The sequence below is a fragment of the Phaseolus vulgaris genome, chromosome 10 (genome assembly GCF_000499845.2).
Source record: "Phaseolus vulgaris cultivar G19833 chromosome 10, P. vulgaris v2.0, whole genome shotgun sequence".
Taxonomy (NCBI): domain Eukaryota; kingdom Viridiplantae; phylum Streptophyta; class Magnoliopsida; order Fabales; family Fabaceae; genus Phaseolus; species Phaseolus vulgaris.
In genome coordinates, this window is record NC_023750.2 from 8,738,342 (window position 1) to 8,759,519 (window position 21,178).

The 21,178-nt window shown below is 27.7% G+C and overlaps 1 protein-coding gene and 1 non-coding gene across 2 annotated transcripts; both read right to left on the reverse strand.

The window, feature by feature from the left end:
• Positions 1 to 9,250: 9,250 nt before the first annotated feature.
• LOC137818793 (uncharacterized) lies at positions 9,251 to 10,438 on the reverse strand. Its single transcript, XM_068622402.1, has 2 exons — positions 10,187 to 10,438; positions 9,251 to 9,858 (listed from the first exon to the last, which is right to left on the reverse strand). Exons 1-2 carry the CDS (start codon positions 10,282 to 10,284, stop codon positions 9,576 to 9,578), a joined length of 381 nt encoding a protein of 126 aa, XP_068478503.1. The 5' UTR covers positions 10,285 to 10,438; the 3' UTR covers positions 9,251 to 9,575.
• An 8,136-nt stretch (positions 10,439 to 18,574) lies between these two features.
• Positions 18,575 to 18,646, reverse strand: TRNAK-UUU (transfer RNA lysine (anticodon UUU)). The gene has a single exon. It is a non-coding gene; the product is annotated as a tRNA-Lys (tRNA).
• Positions 18,647 to 21,178: the final 2,532 nt, after the last annotated feature.

A 21,178-nucleotide genomic window follows, 5' to 3' on the forward strand; every position in this document is an offset into this window, starting at 1 on the left:
CTGAATTATCTCATCTAAATATCTAATTTTTTCTCATCCTTTAGAAGATGTTAAAGGTTTATGCATTGTATGGAAGAAAAGTAACGTTTTTACATCCATACAGGATAAAATATTTGACATATATTATGTACTACAATTTCACTCAAATTTTCTTTTTCATATTAATTTCACCACCATGTGTATAAACTAATAGATTTTTTTTATTATTTATATAGGAATTTGCTGCTACATCTGGATATCTTAAAGGGATTTGTATCTGATTTGGATTTGTAATTACTGTATAATCTGTGCTCTATCTCTTAGAATACTAGTATTGCGCAAAAATTGTTTTTTCAGGAACTTGATCTGATAGGCGGAGAAAAATATTTATCTTGTTATATAATTTTCATATAATGTGTATCATAGTTATTTGGAAGTGATCTTTTGGTGAAAAGGGGTTTGGAGATGTTGCAGGTAAAAGCATATAACTTTGTTTTCTAGTTTTACATTATTTTTTTAATATATTTTCTACATATTGTGTGAGGTTTTGTCATTTTGTGTTTTGTTATGGTGATCTATGTTTAAAATTTTTTTTTATATGAATTGGATCATATTTTTATTTTTATTCATTCTTTGTCGACAAAAATAATATGAATGTGATGATCATTTAGGTTACTAATATACATGTTAATTCCACGACAAGTAGCGCATATTGTTACATATATCAAAATATTGAAATTTTACTAAAATTGTGCTATTTTGCACTAAATTTATCAAAATGAACATTTGAATAGAAAAACATTTGAATAAAAAATTGTAGATAGATAAGTTGTGCTTGGGTAGCACAACTTCATTATTAAGAAGTCATCCTTTCCAAACACGACTTCAATTGAGTGCAAAATAATTTTTACAAAAGTTGTTAGGACACAATCCAACTATGGTTCAATGAAGAAGACTAAAGAAGTTGTTTGTTTAATCAGTATTGTTAAGTTTTTTTAAAAAGGTGAAATCATTAAGAACACAACTTCAGTTCAATTTGAATAATATCCAACCCCACCAACAAAATTGTCTTATCTATAATGTTGCACGAACAAAATAGATAGACTAGTATAAACAAAACAATATACATGGTTTGTCAATAGAATAGATATGGTCTACTAAGAACACAAATACTAGACAATATGATATTTAGACAATTTATAAGAGCAAAAACACTAGACGATCATTGTCTTCTCCTATCTTTATATAGCCTTGTATCTTTCTTCTATAGTTATGTTATCAAATTATATGATTTTTCGAAAGTAATCATAATATGGGTTAGTAAGAAAAAAGATAACTTAAACTATTAATCTTCTTGTCCTAGATTTTTCGCGACACTAAAACAAGACATCAAAGATTTTCAGTTGTTCAAAATATTTTCGTTTAGAAAATATACAAATATGTGTACGAACTTGATAAAAGATAATTGCAAATACTAATTTGATCAAATATGTTTAAAAAAAGATAAACCTTAGAGATATCCTAGAAAGAAAGATTAACAAAGTGATTTTTAATTTCAAACTTTAACTTTGTTTGTGCAAAATCTCTTTGATTGAAAACATAAATTGTATATGTGTATATTAAACAGAATTTGTTCAACTTTTTAATAAAAAAAATGATACACATTCAATTTGTTCATCCGATCGTCTAATGAATATATGCTACAAATTTACAAATCGTCTAATAGATTGTATAGCATACTATAGATTTTGTGTTTCTACATCTCAAGTGAGCATTTGTAGTAATCCAACGGAAAAGGAACCAAGAAAATCCAAGTTAGGGAGTCATCACTCAAAGATAATAACCAGATAGTGTTGTATACTTTTGTTGTGACTATTGTAAAATATACTCTCTTTGTTAGAATTCTTATTTTTTTTTGTATTATTTTACGTACTCAAGTTAGTGTTTGATTGTCTAATGAAGATTTCGGGGTGAGAAAGTTGCATGTTGGAAAAAATGGGAGATTTCCTTCATGTGAAAGTGTCTTATTTGAGCAATTTTTCTAAAGCAAAACATTTTTGCCAAACAAAATTTCTCGTGGTGTCATTTTTGCTCAAGTAAAAGGTTCTAACTCAAGCAAAATATTGACGGTGTAATATGACTTATAACGACGAGCTTTTCGCTCAAATGAAGAGTTTTCACTTAAGCAAAAAGTTCTCACTCACGCAAAATTGCAAGTAGTGTTGATATGACCTAAGGTGGTGAATATTTCATCCAAACAACAAAGTTCTCACTCACGCAAAATTGCAAGCAGTGCTGATATGACCTAAGGTGGTGAATATTTCATCCAAACAACAAAGTTCTCACTCTAGCGAAAGTTCTAGCCATGGAAATTTTCGCCCTAACAAAAATAAACTAGAAAATCAACCTACTATTAGGTTTATTTTCGCTTAAGCACAAATTTCTTGAACAGGTGAAAATCAATTTGATTGATTGGGTGATAACTCTTTTACAACAAGTGTACCGAGTCAAAAATAATAGTTTGTCTCTAAGGACGGATATTGAATCCACAAGAAACAATTATTTAAAATCTAATAGTAGCATTCACTAAGTATAAGAATATTACAATATTTTGATTTGATTTGATATTGACAATAGTTTGCATGAAAATTAAATAAAAGCAAAGTAAGCGAGTAAAAGATTTTAATTTAGAAAATTGGGAATGACGTTAATCCTTCTCACTCGTATGTAGTTTTAAACATATAACATTCCATATCTTGATTGACATTGATGCACATATAAAAATCATTCATATTGATTCCTCACATACAAAATTATTAAGAGTCTCCTAAATATCGATTCCTCGCATATTTATAAAAAATCATTATCATTACGAACAAATGTTATAAAAAATTTAACATTCCAAATACATTTCTAGCATTCAAATATGTTAAACATTATCATTTAGGTCAAATGCTTAAATGTATGTTCCAGTCAAATCTAAGGATCAAAATCATGAATAGTTTCAAGCTTTGAGAATAAAATGATAATATCAGTCATCAATCAAGAACTGAATATTATAGATAAATATCACCTCAATACATAAGAGTTTTCCAAAGAAATGAATTAACCACTCATGGTGACTATAACAAACATGGACAACAAGCAAAGATGATCATGAGTGTTTCTCCTTGACAATTGCCTCCTTTAGGGATTCCTTCATTTGGTTACTCCCAATGATGTCTAAGGTTATTCCTTACACCTTTTATTTAACCTAATTGAGCTTAGACTAAGTGACATCTCGCTTAAGCGAGATATTACTTGCTTAAGCGAGTTTTACGACACTTTGTCTTTTCTTGACTTCAATTTGTCCATTCTTCTATAGTCCTTTGTCTCTATCTTTCCTTAAATTCCTGAAATTAGCTGAAAATAACACAAAAATGGAAATAAATCATTCTTATTCATCTCATGATCCAAAAAATTGTAAAAAGGTTCAAATTCCTAAATTAAAGATTGAATTATAACTCTATTAACAATTAAAGTCCATAAGTGTCTAGCTTTTTGCATGAGATATTACTAAATTATGACACTTGTCAGTTACTATTAAAATCCATTTATATATCATAATAAGTGTGTTTAATGTCTTTTTAACGGTTTGAATCCAAGAAGACCTATAGATAACTGATAACTCTTAGGAAGTACACACTCAACTCAACTTTTTATGCTCTCTTTTCTCTTATAATCACAAATATCATATATTCTTACTGACTACTGACTTAAGCATCATATAGTCTTTTGCAGGTGGACCTCCCTTCTCTCATTGTGATCCATCAACACCATGAAGTTATGTCCACATAGAAGTCTTTTCTTCTCCACCTCAAAACTCTCCTAATTCATATCCGAAAAAAAATATTTGGCATCTACCGTGGGACTCAGGTAAAACTTTTCCTAGACCACAAGATTTATGATTTTTACGATAAGCCAATTCATCACATCATTCTCGGCAGCAAACCAAGAAATGAATCAATGAGAAATAATACTCTGATAGCACTAATGATTAATAAACCTAATTACAAACAATTACAAGAAAAATATTCAAAGAAAAAACTTTTATCATTTGGAAGGTTTTATACCAATAGTCACACATTAATAGATGTGTTAGATGATAACATATGTCAGACAATTTAGCTAGACTTAACACTACTAAATCTTTTCCTAAGTAGACTATATTTTGTGCTCTTCATCATACATATAATTCAAAAGTTAATCACCACAATACATTTTTACTTATATTTAATTAAATAGATATATGAAATCCTATTTATTTTATATAGATTTATTATGCCATATTACTTTTAAAGTATTTTTTTTCTTGATTTTATTTAAATACAAAAATATGATATAAACATATTTTTTTATATTTTTTATTTACATCTTCATTTAAAGATAATTTTAACAAAATAATAAAAAAATTTATTATTATTCAAGAGATTATTTAAAATTTAAAATTCTCTCATACTACATGATTTTGGAAAAGTGCTTATAAAATATGAGTCTTAAGATTAATATAATAATTATAATAAATGAATTAGAAAAAGAGATTTTAAAATATATAATGAGAAATAATAAATAAATAAATATAAACATATTCTTCTTATAATTGTTTCAAGCAAATTGTTGATATAACAATAAACATTGCTGTAAAAAATTGAGTTTTCTTTTAAACAAAACTTCTAAATATACAAAATATAACTTATTTATGTGTTTTATAAATAATAATAAATAAACAAATAATTAAGAAGAAACAAGATCACAAATCATATATAAATGACAAATAAACAAAATCATGAAAAGAATAAAAAATAGAAGATCTTAAAATAAATAAAACCCATAATATATATAGAACGTCTTAATTAACATTTGAACTACTAAATTTAGATTAATAATTTTAATGAAATAATTGAATTATTTTTCTCAAAAAAATTAATTAATTTAAATTAATATATATATATATATAATATATAATTCATTTTAAATAAAAATGGTTTAAAGTTCTTTAGAAACAAATTATTCAGGTAAAATTAGTATGAGTTTTTTTTTATACAAAATTTATCTTTATGAAAACATAAATGAAACTTCATCCATCGTCTGTTTCCAAGAGAATTAGATAAGAGTTACTTAGCATGACATGACATATATAAAAAAATCACATTTGACATTTTTGCATGGAAGAAGCAATTTATTATGTGAGTGGCGATCATTGGACTGCAGATAAATAAGCCTATCAAGTTTCTGCTACTATTCTGTGTTGTGTAGGGCTAACTCCAATTACGTGCTTGAAACATGCTGCTGCAATAAGAGAACCGTGTCCACCATAATTTAACAGTTCAAGGCAAAAGTGGTGATGATACAGAGAAAGAGTTAAATGGTGTCACTTCCCCCGATACTCTTAAGAAAACCATCACCACTGTCATCGCATCGCTGACACAACATTATGGTCTGCTTTCCGAGGAAGTAGGTTGTTACCTAAGATGACTAACTTAAATTCGAGGTATATGTTTTCAAGATGGGATCTCTCATTTCATACATATCTGCTTAATATTCAATGCTTCACTTTCAATTTATATGATCTACATTCAAACCAACAAAATATTTTCTTTCTGTTAATGATCATGCTTTAGTAGTATAAACTTGCACACCATGTTCATTCTAAACTTTCCTTGTTGAATAACAATCATAATACAGTGTTCAAACCAAAAGCTCACACACATAAATAATAAAAGTAAAAGTTGCTTGTCCCACACAAATTCTTAAGGTTATTATAATTATTGTCCCTTCTCCATCTCTAATTCTAACTCTAATTTTGACACAAATAATATACAGGATAAAAGGCATTTTTAAATAATGATTTTAGTAATTTATGATTTAATCTCAATTAATTCTTGATTCACAATTCTCATATCTTTAATTATTTTTCAGATTTTAAAATATCCAAATTTTGGTTCAACATTAGACATTTATTTCTATAATTTAATTAATTAAATTTGTTATGAAACCTTAGCATGAAGATATACATTTTAACAAAATAACATATTAGATATGAATTTTAAAATTTTGAAATTGTAAGACTAAATTTATAAAAATTAAAGATTATAAATTAAAGGTACACTAGTTAATTGTAATTTATCTTGATAGTTATATCTTTTAGTAATGGTATTTCTTTAACCTTTTTCAAAGTTTTTCTAATCCATTGAGTGTAATGGAAGAATTACAACAACAAAAGTATATTTTTTTATTGCCAGCAAAGAATCGTTCTATAGGTTTTTGATGTATCTAAACCAAACATTTAATGTTTATTTTCTTCAAAAGTATGTCATTATCATACTTTCTGCAATATAAGTATGTACATATATTATTTAAAAAAAAAAACTGGTGCAAACTTGTACATGTTATGCTCTATTATTACATTAATTAACATTATTAAATTATTTGTTTTCAGCTAATATTTAAAAACTGGTGCAAACTTGTACATGTTATGCTACATTAATTTTTTTTGTCTTTTTTTAATTTTTTAGTAAGAATCCTAGAATTGTATAACATTTTCAAAACAATAAAACAATCACTTAAAAATACTTAAGGTAGATATTTAAGATTTTGAAAAATTTGCTTTAGATGAAAATTTATGAATAATTTTAACAAATTAAATCATGAATTTCTCTTTACGGAATAACATTTTGTTACTAACAAAAGTTTGTATTGGGACTAAATACTTTCAATAATCATGCATCAACATCAAGTATATGTTGGGGGTGACGTAGTTTTATTGGTAAAAAAATTGTTAAAGGAAAACATCTACTAAAAAGATTCTATTATTTGATGACTTCTTATCAAACTCATTAAATATTTTTTTTAAAGAATGATCAAAGTTACAATACAAACAAAATATATCCTAGGTTGTTTGAAATATGTCATCTATCTATCTTACCTAATTGTGTTTTGCATAATCTTGTTTTAAATAATACATTATGGATTAACAAATGACTTTTCTAACTTATTAAGACCTATAAGATATTTATTATATTAAAATATGGAAGGAAAAACTAATATTTTACTTATACATCCTTCTTGATGCTAACAGTAGTTGACAAAATCTCATATGTTTTTCGAATAGACAGATTATATCTTTCTCGTCTTTTATTATTATTATTATTATTTAATAATTAATAATATAATAGATGGCTTTTGGACTTACCCAGTATTTAGTTTAAAAATATTTTTATTCTGTGGAATGTGGCTATCTTTCTTTGTCTTTTAATTTTTTTTTTATCTTTTTAATCCATTAATTTTTTGTGAAATATTTTTTTAAAATTTAGATTGAGGATCAATCACGTTATAAAAATTTGTAACTTACTCCATATTTATCACATAAATTTGATTAACTGGCATATTCTTTTTAAAAATTATTAAAAATTTAAATATATTTTTAATATTTTAAATTGTGAAAACATTTTTATTTTAATTATATAAATATTTTTTTTCAATTTTTTGGTATATTGTTTTTAATAATTGAATTTTAGAAGACACTAATGTATAATTTAAAATATAATATAATACATTTTTATTTTGAAACTTACTTATAAAAAGGTAAGAAAAACTGTAAAGATTCAATAATAAAATATGCTATTAAACCTTATTTTTAATTTTATTTTAAAAGGTTGATCATGTATTTGTTTATATATATTTCTAATATCTTACAAATTATTTTAGTTTGAATGTATATTTTACCACTTGAATATTAATTTTTTTTAAATGTTATCATCTATAATTTTTTACACAATTTATTATCATATTTTTTTATTTTTACTCATTTTATCAAAAAATTAATTGAATAAAAAAGTGCTAACACCTCCTTATAAAGACTAGTAGTTGTATCATTAAATATTGCAAAACTATGATATGCAAGCACTGAAAACTTTTTGGTAAGTTGTGGTGAAAATAAAGACAATTGAGTGATAAAATGTCCTGTTCAACCAACTATGTCACCATACATTTGACTCTCTTCTTTTACTATTTAAAGAAATTTGTTGTAAATCACTTTAATATATATATAGAGAGAGAGAGAGATAGAGAGAGAGATAGAGAGATTTTAGATGAAGATATAGTTGAATAGTAATTCATATAGGTGGGGAGAATTAGAAGATGACATAGAGAAACATGACATGATTTAGTTAATGGGAGTTTAATGATGATGACCTTAATTTCTTGGTTGTTAATAAATGGTCAGAACAGAGACACAGTGGATACAAATGTCTTCCTTATCAACTAGGGTGTACTTTGGAGATATTTTTTTCATAAACAACTCTTCAGTACTGTCCAAACTTGTAAGGAAATAATATCCAAAGATCAAAATGTATGGTCTAAAAGCAACCAACACAATAACAAGACCCAGTTCTATTCATCACTAACACTTCATGAATCATGACACGTTTTTCTCTTTTTTTTCATTTCTTTCTCACCTGAAAATTAGTTAAACAAAATCCAAAAAATTCTTGCCTGCATATATGGCTACCATTTACATATGTTGTTGAGGTTGAAAAGTGACATGAAAGAAAATGTAAAAAAAGGAAAAAAAAAAAAAAGCTTTGAAGGTACTAGTTCTCCACCTTGAAATGGAGACCCTTTTGATTTTCTTTTGACATGGCCAATAATAGAGAGGGCCTAGCAATTAAAGGCTTTCAATGAATCTGCAAAAGTTAGCAGGTTTCAGGTACTCTGAATTCTTCTCCCAAAAGGAAAACCAGTGCATTCAATTTAGACTAATGTAAGGTTCAACCCTATCGCCATAGTATAGTCAAACTCTCTTTCACATCTATCCCTTATCCAGTTAAAATCATATAGGTAAAACCAACTCATTTTATAGTCATAAAAAATAATACTTAAATTTATTTTTATTCTTTATTTCCATATATAATTAGAAGATATTCACTTAAATTAAGAAATTAAATTTATTTACTTGTATCTAAGTACATTAAAATATTTTTTTCAAAACAAGTGCTTGTAGTGTAAGTCCAATGTGTCAACATAATTAAACCTTTCCGTCTGGAATTTGGATTCTATATTAAAATATAATTTCTCCATCACTTCAGGAGTTACAAATGTCATGCAGAAAGCTACTTCATGTACCATGCATTACATCAGAAAACATGTAATAAGAAGAGGATGCACATGCATGAAAAACCTTTGAATCTGTGTTTTCTGCATCTCATTGAAGAAACAACATAGGAGCTATAGCTAGCCACAAAATATATATATATATATAGATAGATATAGGTGGAAGGTTAATTATGTCACATAAGTAGATTTAGTGACTGCTATAATACAGTGAACTTGAAGCTTCATGCTTCTTCTATTCACAAGTTTATGGAAAGAGACACTTAAATAAGATTATAACAAAACAAGTAGAACACGCATTAAGCAAAGTTTTTATAAAAAGCTACTACTATTTATAAACTTACAAAACTAAATTAACCCTTTCGACAAGCCTAATAAACATTATTAGTATATCTACTCTCTTGCTCTTGCTGCTTAAGGATGCTTTTGTTTCTTGTTTCCTTTCTTTAACACATTACATCCTTCAGAAGCTTGTACCTTCGTGTGGAGGGTCTTGGTGAAGGGGTGGGACTCTTCCCCTTCTCCAAGTTCGAACCACTCTCTTCATGGTGCTTGATCTTCTCCCCAGAATATTCCGATCGAGTGATGGTTCCGGAGTGAGTTCCAGCCACTGATTTCTTTGAACTCGACCCGATAGTAACACTATGTCTTCTGTAGTTTCTTCCCTCACTTTGACACCAATCACACACTGCTATTTCAACCAGTTCCCCATAGTAGTTGCTACAATACCTAGACGATGATGAATCAAGTTAAAATAAACCTCGTTTAAAAAATCGGCAAAGAAAAAAAATATGCTGTGTGCATGTATATGTTTATATGTTTTGAAGTTGATGTAATATAAAGGTATAAGAAGTGATGGGCATGTGTATGTGCTGAAGACTATGCAGATGTGCATATGCATGATGGGGTATGATGAGAATCAAAGAAAGAAGAGATGTAGTTACATGTAACTATCAAATTAAAGGTATGCTGGTATCACATGATAAAGAAAGAAAGATGCATGTGTATGTATGGTATGAGATGATTGAGGAGGTGTGGTGAGGAGATGAGAACATACGAGTGTTGGAATCGGTGACGACATTTGTTGCAGCGGAAAAGCTTGTCAGGGAAACCAACGTCACCACACATGCAGCAAACGGTTTGAAGGTCCACCATGGTTGATGATAGATCACTGAGTGAGAGAAAGAGGCAAAATTTGGAAGAAGAGAGAGAGAGAGAGGGGAAAAGTGGAGCAGAAGACAGAGAGAAAGAAAGAGTGTTTATATAGAGAAAGAAGAGAAGTGAGATTGTTTGATGAAGGAGTCGGTGTATCTATGTCATGTAATAATAATATTATTTATTAATAATAATAATATTGTGAGTTATATATAAAAATTAGAAAAAGGATATATACAGAAGGAGACCACAGGTTGCTTGCAGTCGTTTTCAGTTGAGGCAGGGAACCAAGAGAGAGAACCTTAAAAAAGAAAGAGAGAGGAAAAGACATAGTGTCCTGTCCTGTGGCTGAGGTTGCTTGATTATTGTTTCTTACCTATATATACATATTCTCTTCTTTTTTTATCTTTTAATTTTCTTTTCTGTGATGATTTTTTTTTCCTTTTAAAAGGGATGGTAAAAAAATTAACAGTAGTCCTGATAACAAATGATATAACAGGTTTAATAAATTCTTGTTATAATATATATTTAAATAATTTTGATATTTTATTAATAACTCAACCTTATAAATTTACAATATACATGTATGATTAAATGATAGTGTAATTTTGTTTGATGTTGTTTATTTGGTGAGTAGGTGTCAGTGTCAGTGTGTTTGTTTTTGTGTTTCAAGAGTTGTTGTCCCTGTGGTGGGTTTTGGAATTTGCATATAAAATAGAGAAGTTGGGGGTAAGAAAGGTGGTAGCCACGAGAGCCACGCTCTTGACACTGAGAAACAAGCATCATCAGGAATCAAAGATTCGTGAAGTCTATGGTGACAAAACGTGTATAATAATAAGGCAAAACCCTCCAATCTATACAATATTCTGAGTCCAGTGTTTTGTACAAAAGGACATGCCTTAAAGAGTTTTGTTTTGCTAAATAAGCTTAATTATAGGCACGCGAAGCATAATAAAATCACTTTCAACACTTTAATAACAAATAATGAAATCATGCTCTTTTCAAACCCTTCTCATCAACCCTTTTCTTATCTTAAATTAATTCACATCATAAACTACGTTTTCGTGTCTAAGATATTCTGGATTTTAAACTTTGATTTTTTTTTTCTTTTTCCTTCTAAATCAAGTCTTGGTGTATTAAATGAAGAAAGTGTTTATATAATAAGGATTTGAGGTTGACACAAATTTGATTACAATAATTTGCTCTAGGGAGCTTTAAAGTTTTTTTTTTAATCATACAAAATTTATAAATAAAAGTTGACAAATTCTTAACATATATTGTTGTTGTGCTGTGTGTTTGACAAAGGTGATTGATGAGATAATAGTTTCATATCACTAGATGATCGATGACCCTTTGTTTAGACACTAAGTGGAAATTCAACTAATCACCTATTAAGTCATTTTAATTGCTACTATTTAATCAACTAAAATTTAACCAATAGAGTAACTCTATTGCAATAATCATTCTATAGTTGATATTATTTAATTATCATTTTTACCAATAAATACTTTGGTAATACAATTTATTTCATTAATTTTTTCTGATAAAAAAAACCAAGAAATACTTTGATTTGGATTAATACTATAGGAGATAAAAAATGAAAATATTTTCTTCCTTTTCTAAAGACATTTGGAGTGTTTAAATTTGATATTTATGACTCTAATTAAGGCAAGTATAATAAAGAAGAAATCGGTGAAACTTTGCAATTTCAGTAACATTTCAAACCAGAAATACTTCTAATTCAACTAAGGTTAATATATATATATATATATATAATTAAATATTTCTTCTCTTCTTTACAAAGATAAATTTAGAAAAGATTCGTCATTTTATTATCGAATCTCATATTTGGAGGATTATTTTTTTTTTCTTTCTCTTAACTAGCCATACAAGGTTATTCTACAGTTAGGAGGAAAGTGGGAAAAAAAGGAATGAATATTTACTTATTAAAAAATCTTTCTATGGATTCTTGTATTTATGTTCCCACTTTTTTTCTATAACTTTATTTTGTTCATAATACTTTACAGATAATATTTCATATTTTTCATTTCTTACAAATTTAGTGTATATGTATATATAAGTTCCTTTTAATTATTACAAAATAATATAATTATAGTTTTTTTATTGGATTTAGGATTATATCATGGTAAATCTAAGATTCATTTAATAAATTATAAAATTCTACCTTATGTAAGTCTTACGAGAATATCAATATATGTCAGATCACCTATCATCGTTTGATATTTTTATAGAGAATATTAAATTTACGTCTTAATTTTAGATGTTCTGTATATGCATGGTAGTTATATATATAAAAAAATACAATAATTAAATGAGATTTGATCCTTTTTTTAATATTATCACGATGAATTCAGAATTATTTGATAAAAAATTTTATATATTTAAAAATATTAATTATTTAGTAAATTTTATTATTAATAATTAATTATCAGGTTGAATGCCATTATCATTTTATTTCCAAAAAAATGTAATTAACAAGTGTTCTTAAATGAATATCCCACGTCTATTTGTTTTGTTGTCGTTGTAAGTGATACTGAGTAAAAAAATTCTAGTTTTAATTATCAAAAGAATGTTAATATCTCGACATTTTAAAAATTAATTAAAATAATATGTTGAATATGATAAATAAATAAATAAAAGTTGATGTTAACTGGTTGATAGTATTAAATTTACATCACATATGCAATTTTGAAGATCAAGTTTATATAGTGTTAATTTAACTTATATTAATTTTAAATACTATCGTTGAGTAAGTCGACTTTAATTAGTATGACTAAACTGACTCTATATTTCATTATTAAATTTTAATTTGATTTGTAATTTATAAGACCATTAATATGTCCCTGTATAATCTCATCTAATAGATTAAATATATAATAAATTTCGATATCTAAAATAATTAATGGTAACAAATCTAAGTATAACCTACTTAAATTTGAAACTATAAGTTAAAATAAAATAATATATTGAATAATTGTTAAGTTTTCTTTAAGTGTTCTGAATATATTTTAAATTATCTTATATCTTATATTTCATACTAAATATAATATATGTACCGTGTACCGCCCAGGTGGTCGGAAGTGATGACGTGGCAGCAAGATATTATATAGGCGTGTTGAACGGGGCACCTGGCTGGCAGAAGGGAAGGAAGTCGGGGGGCTCGTGTAGTCGCAAGTTATTAAGTTGGCGTGCTCCGATCTCTAGCATACCTAAACCGGCGGTCACCAGGTTTGAGATGAAGTCGCCGGATGCGAACCCAGACGACCAAGTGATTGGAGATCGCCGAAAGAAGGACATCGCCGAAGGATCAGGGAAGCTTGTTCCAGGCTTTCGAAGCAGAGGATGAAGTCGTCAGATAGTCATTCCCTAGCTAGCCAGAGGTTGAGGTCGAGGAACAGCTTACCCGAGCATGCACGATGAAGCCAGTGAAGTAGATCATGATGGCGGCCGGCGAGACCACAGGGAAGGTGTGTATGAAGACACCCGTACTCGCCACGCAGAAGAGATCACGCTCCAAGGCAGTTATGCGCTGAGTTGCTTCCTGCATAAGTAACTTAGCCGAAAACCTGAAGAGTAAGAGGTGACGCCCAAGTCAAGAATGCTCCAGATGATGACACGTGTACAGCTGGATGCGAGCCACGTGTCCAGATGTGTAACTGTCAGGAGAGAGAAAGTGCACAGGTACATAAGAGATTCTAACGAACTTCTGAGGTATGCGCGTTTTTAGAATACTTCTTTACGCTTGCGAGAACTTGAGTACGCTGAGAGAGAATTTTGCACGGTTCCTGAAGTTCTTAGTTTTCTCTTAGTATTTTGGTGGTTCAGTCGCTGACTTGGACGTCGGAGCGTGATCGGCCGCAGCGGCGCCGTTCTGTCTTTTGCAGGTTCTTGAGGTGAATCAAGGCGAAGGACGGAAGCTAACACGGCGCAAAGTCGATCCAGATTTGACGAGGCAAGGCTCTTGCGTCCTAGTCAACAGGCAGGATCAATATATTTTATCTGTAATAAATAATTAAATAAATATGACTATAATATAGTGGAAGAAGAAGGTTGAAATGAATAGAGAATGATTCTTGGGGAGAGAAATGACTTATTTTTTAATAAAAGAAACTTCCATTTAGTGAAGAAAAGAAAAAAGTGTGATGAAAGACATTTGAGTGTAAAGCTCTTTAGAGGAAAAAAAAAGTGGGAGAAATAAATTCTGACTCATTGATACAAATTAGAATTGCATGAATCATAAGATTATCATGTTTAAAATATATAAATACTTGGATCAAGAATTTTTTTTATCTTTTTTTATGTTAAATTCACAATGAAATTTTTCAATGATATGGATTTACAAGGATAACATTATACACTACTATTGTATGCGTCCAACTAGTTTTAAACATTTTTAATTCTAATAAACTCTTAATTACATACTACATGTTTCATCATATAATATAATCAAACCTGTATAATTAATATATATATATATATATATATTTGTTTACACAAAAATAGTAAAAGTCAAGTACAGAAAGGTAAAATTTTTGACGGATAATAAAATATAAAATAAGGAAAAATGAAAAATGAAAATAATGAAAAAAATAAGAAAAAAGAGAAATGAAAATACTCTATACATATATAATTAAATATTATTAATATTTGGGGACCTCTTTGAAGTAATATTTATCCCAGCAAATCAAAATCACTGAAGATACTGCAAAATACAAAAGACAAAATCAATAAATGATTGTCAGAATAATGACAATTTTCTTGAAGGATGGAGTTGATGTGCAGAGTAACACAACATGTAAATTAAATAATGCCATTTGGATTGAAACATATTTTTACTTCTTCTTAATCTGAAAAGAAATAAAAAAAAATCAAATTTCAAAATAATTGATAATATTTCCCTTTCTACTTGAGGGAAAAGAAGATTATGAATAAAAAAAATTTAATTTTAAATAATTACCATGTCAATTATTTGAATTCGTGAATAAAAAACTGTGGAAAAGCAAATTTCGGGTAGAATTTAACATCTTGAAGAATTAATTTGTGATACATCTTGAAGAATTAATTTGTGATGTTCAGGTGAGAGATAGTTCAAATTAAAAAAAAACATCCAGATTTTAATTAAAAAATATGTTTATGCATTTTTCCTATTATATGCCAATGGAAATTTAGTGTTTTCAAATCTATGTGAGACTCGATGAATTTTCTCTCAGTTATATGTTAATTCAATGTTGGTATTTCTTGTATCTTCAATATAGGTTAAATAAATTTCACATGGTATCGTCATGATGTATAGAATTTTCAAGTCTGAATATATAAAATTTCAACACCACTGCTCAACTTGCTTAAGAAGAAAAACAAACCATTTATAAAAATTAAAACTATAAGCTAGAAGATCCGTAATCACCGTATTGTCCAACTGAACTCGACCCATCATGCTAAGAGATTTACCTTTCCAAGAAACAAGCTTTAATTTGACTTTATCAGCCAAAGGTCGAAGAAAACGACCCCTTGGAGCACCAAAAAAGATAGACACTCCTAAATAAGTGAAAGGCAAACAACCATGACTACAAGAAAGAATACGCTGAATTTTGGTGACAAATCTTGCAGAATTATCCATGGTGAAAAAACTACTTTTAAGAAATTTAGTATTTTCAATCTCTTTGAGACTCTATGTATTTTCTCTCAATCATATGTTAATTCAATGTTTGGTATTTTTTTTGGAAATCATTGTATCTTTAATATAGGTTAAAAAAATAGTACTTAAGGGATGTCTCAACCTTATTATAAAAAGGAAAAGTTATAGTTCCTAAACGTCACAATCCGAAAAGCCTATAGACATCTTACAATTATTTTACATGGACACCAAAAAGTTGGTGGAATTAGAATGATTAAACAAGAATTGCATCTTAGCATGATCAACCAAACATTTAGTAGAGATCTTTTCTACCCTCCCAAGAGAGATGAACCAAACAAATTTACACCTTCCAAAAACTTACATGTAAAATAAAGCTAGCAAAAAGTAATTAGGACAGATGCATCTACAACCATGAGATAGGTTTGCCACCATTTTTAGCCAAGTTGCAAACCAGTGTGATGGTGATGCCAAAACCAAGGAAGATCAACCTGCAAAAATAGAAAAACTTTAAGGAGAGATAAGACTAGCATCATACTTGGCCACATTACCTCAAAGAAAATATGGTTAATTTTTTCACACTCCCTTGAATACATAGGACAAAGAAAATTTGTAATGCCTATACCTTTACGCCTAAGTTATCATAATGTTGGATGTAAAAACACTCTTCCATTCATTGGAAATAAAAAATGTTTCTGCAATAAAAGATAGAAACCAAAAACAAATAGAATAATCAACTCAACACTTCCTTTAATTTTGTTTTACAAAATTGGTCAAATTCAATTGATAATAAGAAATCTCAATTTCTTCCCCTTTATTGGTTTAGTTAAACCATTGATAATTTAATCATTAGTAAAAAACTAAATCAGCTTCAATCTTCAATTTGATCTCTCATATAGTAAAACATAGTCTTGATGTGCTTGTTTTTTCCATTTGTCATTGGATTCTTCAACAAGATAATAATAGATTTTCACTTCTTCAATCTTTTTACCCTCAACTCTTTCGTAAGTTTTTCCAACCATATTTTCTAGAAAGCACACATCACAACAATTATGTGCTCAACTTCATAAAATGATTATTTTTTTACTCCACGGTATTAAAGTTCCTTCAATGAACAACACAAACTTGTTGTTCTTTGTATATGAAATAAAATTCCCAACTCAATTGTCCTCTTAATCAAAATTTTGTTAGTGGTGAGAAGATGAGATGCCCTAGGTTTCAGCATGTATCTCAATATAAAACCAACAACAAACTTGATATTAGACCTTGTGTGATAAAAACATCATAATAAATTAGTAATGAGTTTATTTTATATTTTGCTGGCATGTTCATTACTTTCTTCTCGAGAACCAAACTCAAATTTAATGGAGTGACGGTTGAATTACAATTCACCATATTGAACCTCTTCAATATTTTTGTTACATATCAATTGATGCTTTATTAATCGTACAGTCACTAGTAAATTTGAAACCCAAGAAATAAGTAAAGACTCTCAAGCTGATCATCTCAAGTGCACACAAAAACTTAAAATAAATGCTAAAATTACTTGTTTATATTATTTTTTAGAACACTTATTTTATGTTAATATAGAAAAAATACATAAAACTATTAGTAAAAAGCTCATTACAAATATTTTGATTTTTGAATATTTGATAGATTAATTTATGAGAAATTTATGCAAATAAAGGAGGATTTAAGAAAGGAACAAACTTGATCCAAAGCCCTAAGCGAACTTTTAGTTCTCTTAGTAAGTAAAGAAGAATATGGAATGCGCTACTGCTAGAAATCCATTAAGCATTAGTGAGTTATGAACTATCTATGTAAGAGAGTATGATAACACATTCAAAAAAAAAATTTCAAAACTTAGTGTTTGTGAGACGTTTTCTTATATGTCACTTAACTTTCTTATTTTTACTTAATATGAGACTTTCAACTCATAGTTGAATTTGTAGGAACCAATTGAAGGAAATACGAGAATGCAAAAGGTTGTAGAAACTGATTGAAGGTAATTGCACGAAATTACAAAACTGCTGAACTGATATCATACATTTTGATTTACTCAATAATACATATAATAAAATTACAATTAATAACGGTAAAATAGTTTAAGGGTAATAAAATCAGAATTAATAATAATAAAATCAGAATTAATAATAATAAAACCAGAATTAATAACCAACAGAATTCTTAATTGTCTCTTCTTCAAGTGTGACTTTGGATTTAACCATAAATTTTACCACAACGGAACATGCTTGTCTTGGCCAACCATCTCAACCCGTTTCCCTTCACCCTAATTGTTGTTTGGTTTTTACCATAACAAAACATGTTTGCCTTTGTTTAAGTCAGCCACCAAGACAAACCATTGGTTCTTATACCTTCAAATCTACTCATTAGATACTCTAGTTATTTTAATAAAAAAATGTTATAATGTACATGTTTGAAGGTTTATTCACTTAAGATAACCTCAGTAATTTGTTGATAGTAGTTAGATTTGGTTTCTTAAAAGCTTTGATAATGAAAAACATGTCATTAAGCATAAAATTTCATTTTACTTGACAAAATTGAACCAACATCAAAACTAGAGGATAATCCAAAAAATGTGTCAAAACATCAAGATTTTATTTAATGTAAGACAGACGCCGACTGTGGGGATCGAACCCACAACCACGTGGTTAAAAGCCACGCGCTCTACCGCTGAGCTAAGTCGGCTCTATGGGTTGGAATGCCTCTTATGTGCTACTTTTTTTAATTTAATTCATCGAGTATGAGGAACATTATATAAAAAGAAGATTTACATATTCATTGTCTCAAAATTTTAAATTAGAAATGGTGTCTTGAATCTCTTATATGAAATGCTCATAAGAATATGGTTATCAAGAACCTAACAAAGAATATGGTTAACGTGGAATGAATTAAGAAGATATGATGGTTGATTTGTAATTTACTTTCATATATACATACATTTTCTGTAACCTATAGTGAACCATGGTTTGCATTGTTCTTATAATATTGAACTAAAAACCAAAAGCATATATTCTTCTACGTATATAATGTTCCATATTAGTCAAAAAGTTAATTTTTTTTTATCATGGATATATAGTAAGTTGCTAAGTATGCTCAAGTTGTAGCAAAACTACGTTCATATACCATATCCAAATTACATTTCTTAGTTTTTGAAAAAAAGATTTATAAAAAATATAATTTTTTATAATATATATATATAAAGAGATAAAATAGTAAATTAAAATAAATAAATATAATAGTATATAAATTCCTTTTTCTCTCTCTCTCTCTCTCTCTCTCTCTCTATATATATATATATATATATATAATATTAATGAATATGTGTGGTTGATTTTACGTAAAATTTCTTCATTATTGAAATAGAATGACAATTTTCTCTCTCTACAAAGAATCTCTTAATCTCAACGTATTCCCACCAAGGAACAACGTTTTACAACATCACTCAATTCCCATTAATGATCTATTGAAAATAAAACTCATTAATATTGGTCTTATGAAAATATAAACTCTCTCACACACAAAATCTTTTACTATTCACTCTCGAATGAATAGTTTTATTTTTCACTAATTTCTTTTATAAGTAAAAATTTAATACAAGCGAAAGAGTTTACATATACTATTCATCCAACTTCTCAATAATTTAAATAAAAATAATTGTATTTTGACATAATGTTCTAATATAATGGTAGTGTCAATAAAAAAAACCTCGTAAAGATTTATAAAAGTAAATTATATTAATGTACTTTAAAATGAATATTAGGAACTAAAAACAATATTTTACACAAAATGAGAATCAAATATTAATATTTTACCCATACTAAAATCAAGAGAAAAAAATGGTATATTTAAAAAAGAGACTAAAAGAAATATTAAAAAACTAAAATTGAACTTCAAACATTTAAAGGAAGTAAATTTTACCCTAATTTTATGGACCACTTATTTTGAATGATAAATTCTACCATTGATAGGGAAACAAAGAAAAGTTTGGCAGCCACCATTTTAGCGAGATTCATGCATAAATGTCACAAACGAATCCTAAGGATGAGTTTCCACCATTCCCTCTTTTACTTCCATCTATTTGTTCTTCAATTTACTTTTAGAATTTTTAATCAAGAAAATGTTTTTAGGAATTGTTACTACCTTTACAGAATCATATATAGAATCTCATATGCCAAACTTTACTTTTATATTTTAGCTATATCTCTTAATTTAATTTTAGTTTGATTTCACAACTCACTCAAAAAATTATATTTATGGACTATTACAACCCATTATCTTTTTTTATCTTGATTTATATCTTTGGCTTTTTAACAAATATTCTTTCTATCTATTCTTTTAATATTTATTTTTCAATTTAATTTCAATATATTTTTTTTAAATATCATAGTTCAAATAACTTTGATCACAATATAAATTATTTATAATAAATCCATAATATTATTTACATGTTTTAAAATATAGTTTTTTTAAAAATTAATTACTATACAGTTTATATGTATTCAAAATTTTAATTATATGAAATAAAGAAAATCAAATATTGGACAAAAGAGATAATGATTTGGGTAGTGATATGTTCACACTATGCGTATACATACTCCCATTTAACATCAAATAATTTTTCAAAGTGTACATCACATTTACTAAATTATTCTTTGCAACGTCAACCTCACTTGTCATAAGGACAACATTAATTGATTGAGAGTTTTTAAAAAATGGATGTCTAATAATTTTTTTCCTAATTATTTATATTCATTAATAGTCAAAATAGATAATCAACTACCTCTAGTTAGGATCTGTTTTGCCCCAACCTCATCACTCGCTCGCCAAAAATGGGATGGAGCGAGGCGGATTAACCTACCAAAGTTATATGGACTAATATTGGTAACACGTTCCACCATATGGTGGGCTGGCGGGCTAGCTAGTCACTTTTTATTTTTTTTATCTATTTATTTGATTGTAATCATTGATATCACTTTTTAGATAAAAAAAATACAAGGATAAATAATAAAATTTAATCAAAACTTAATATTCTAATCAAATAAGATTTAATGTCTAACAAAATAAAATAAATATCAACAATATTTTAATAAATTAAATTATGTATAAAAAATTAATGTAAATAATTTTTTATATGAAACATTGACACACACCAATTTTAATTCTAAAAAGTATAAAATTCATCTTAAAAAAAGTCAAAAATAAAATCGGATTTAGGTT

Bases quoted from the DNA above. Each gene is read 5' to 3' on its own strand.
- LOC137818793 (XM_068622402.1), bottom strand. From the start codon at position 10,284: ATGGTGGACCTTCAAACCGTTTGCTGCATGTGTGGTGACGTTGGTTTC. The intron at 9,859-10,186 runs GTATGTTCTCAT...ATCATCGTCTAG, and splicing joins CGTCACCGATTCCAACACTC to GTATTGTAGCAACTACTATG.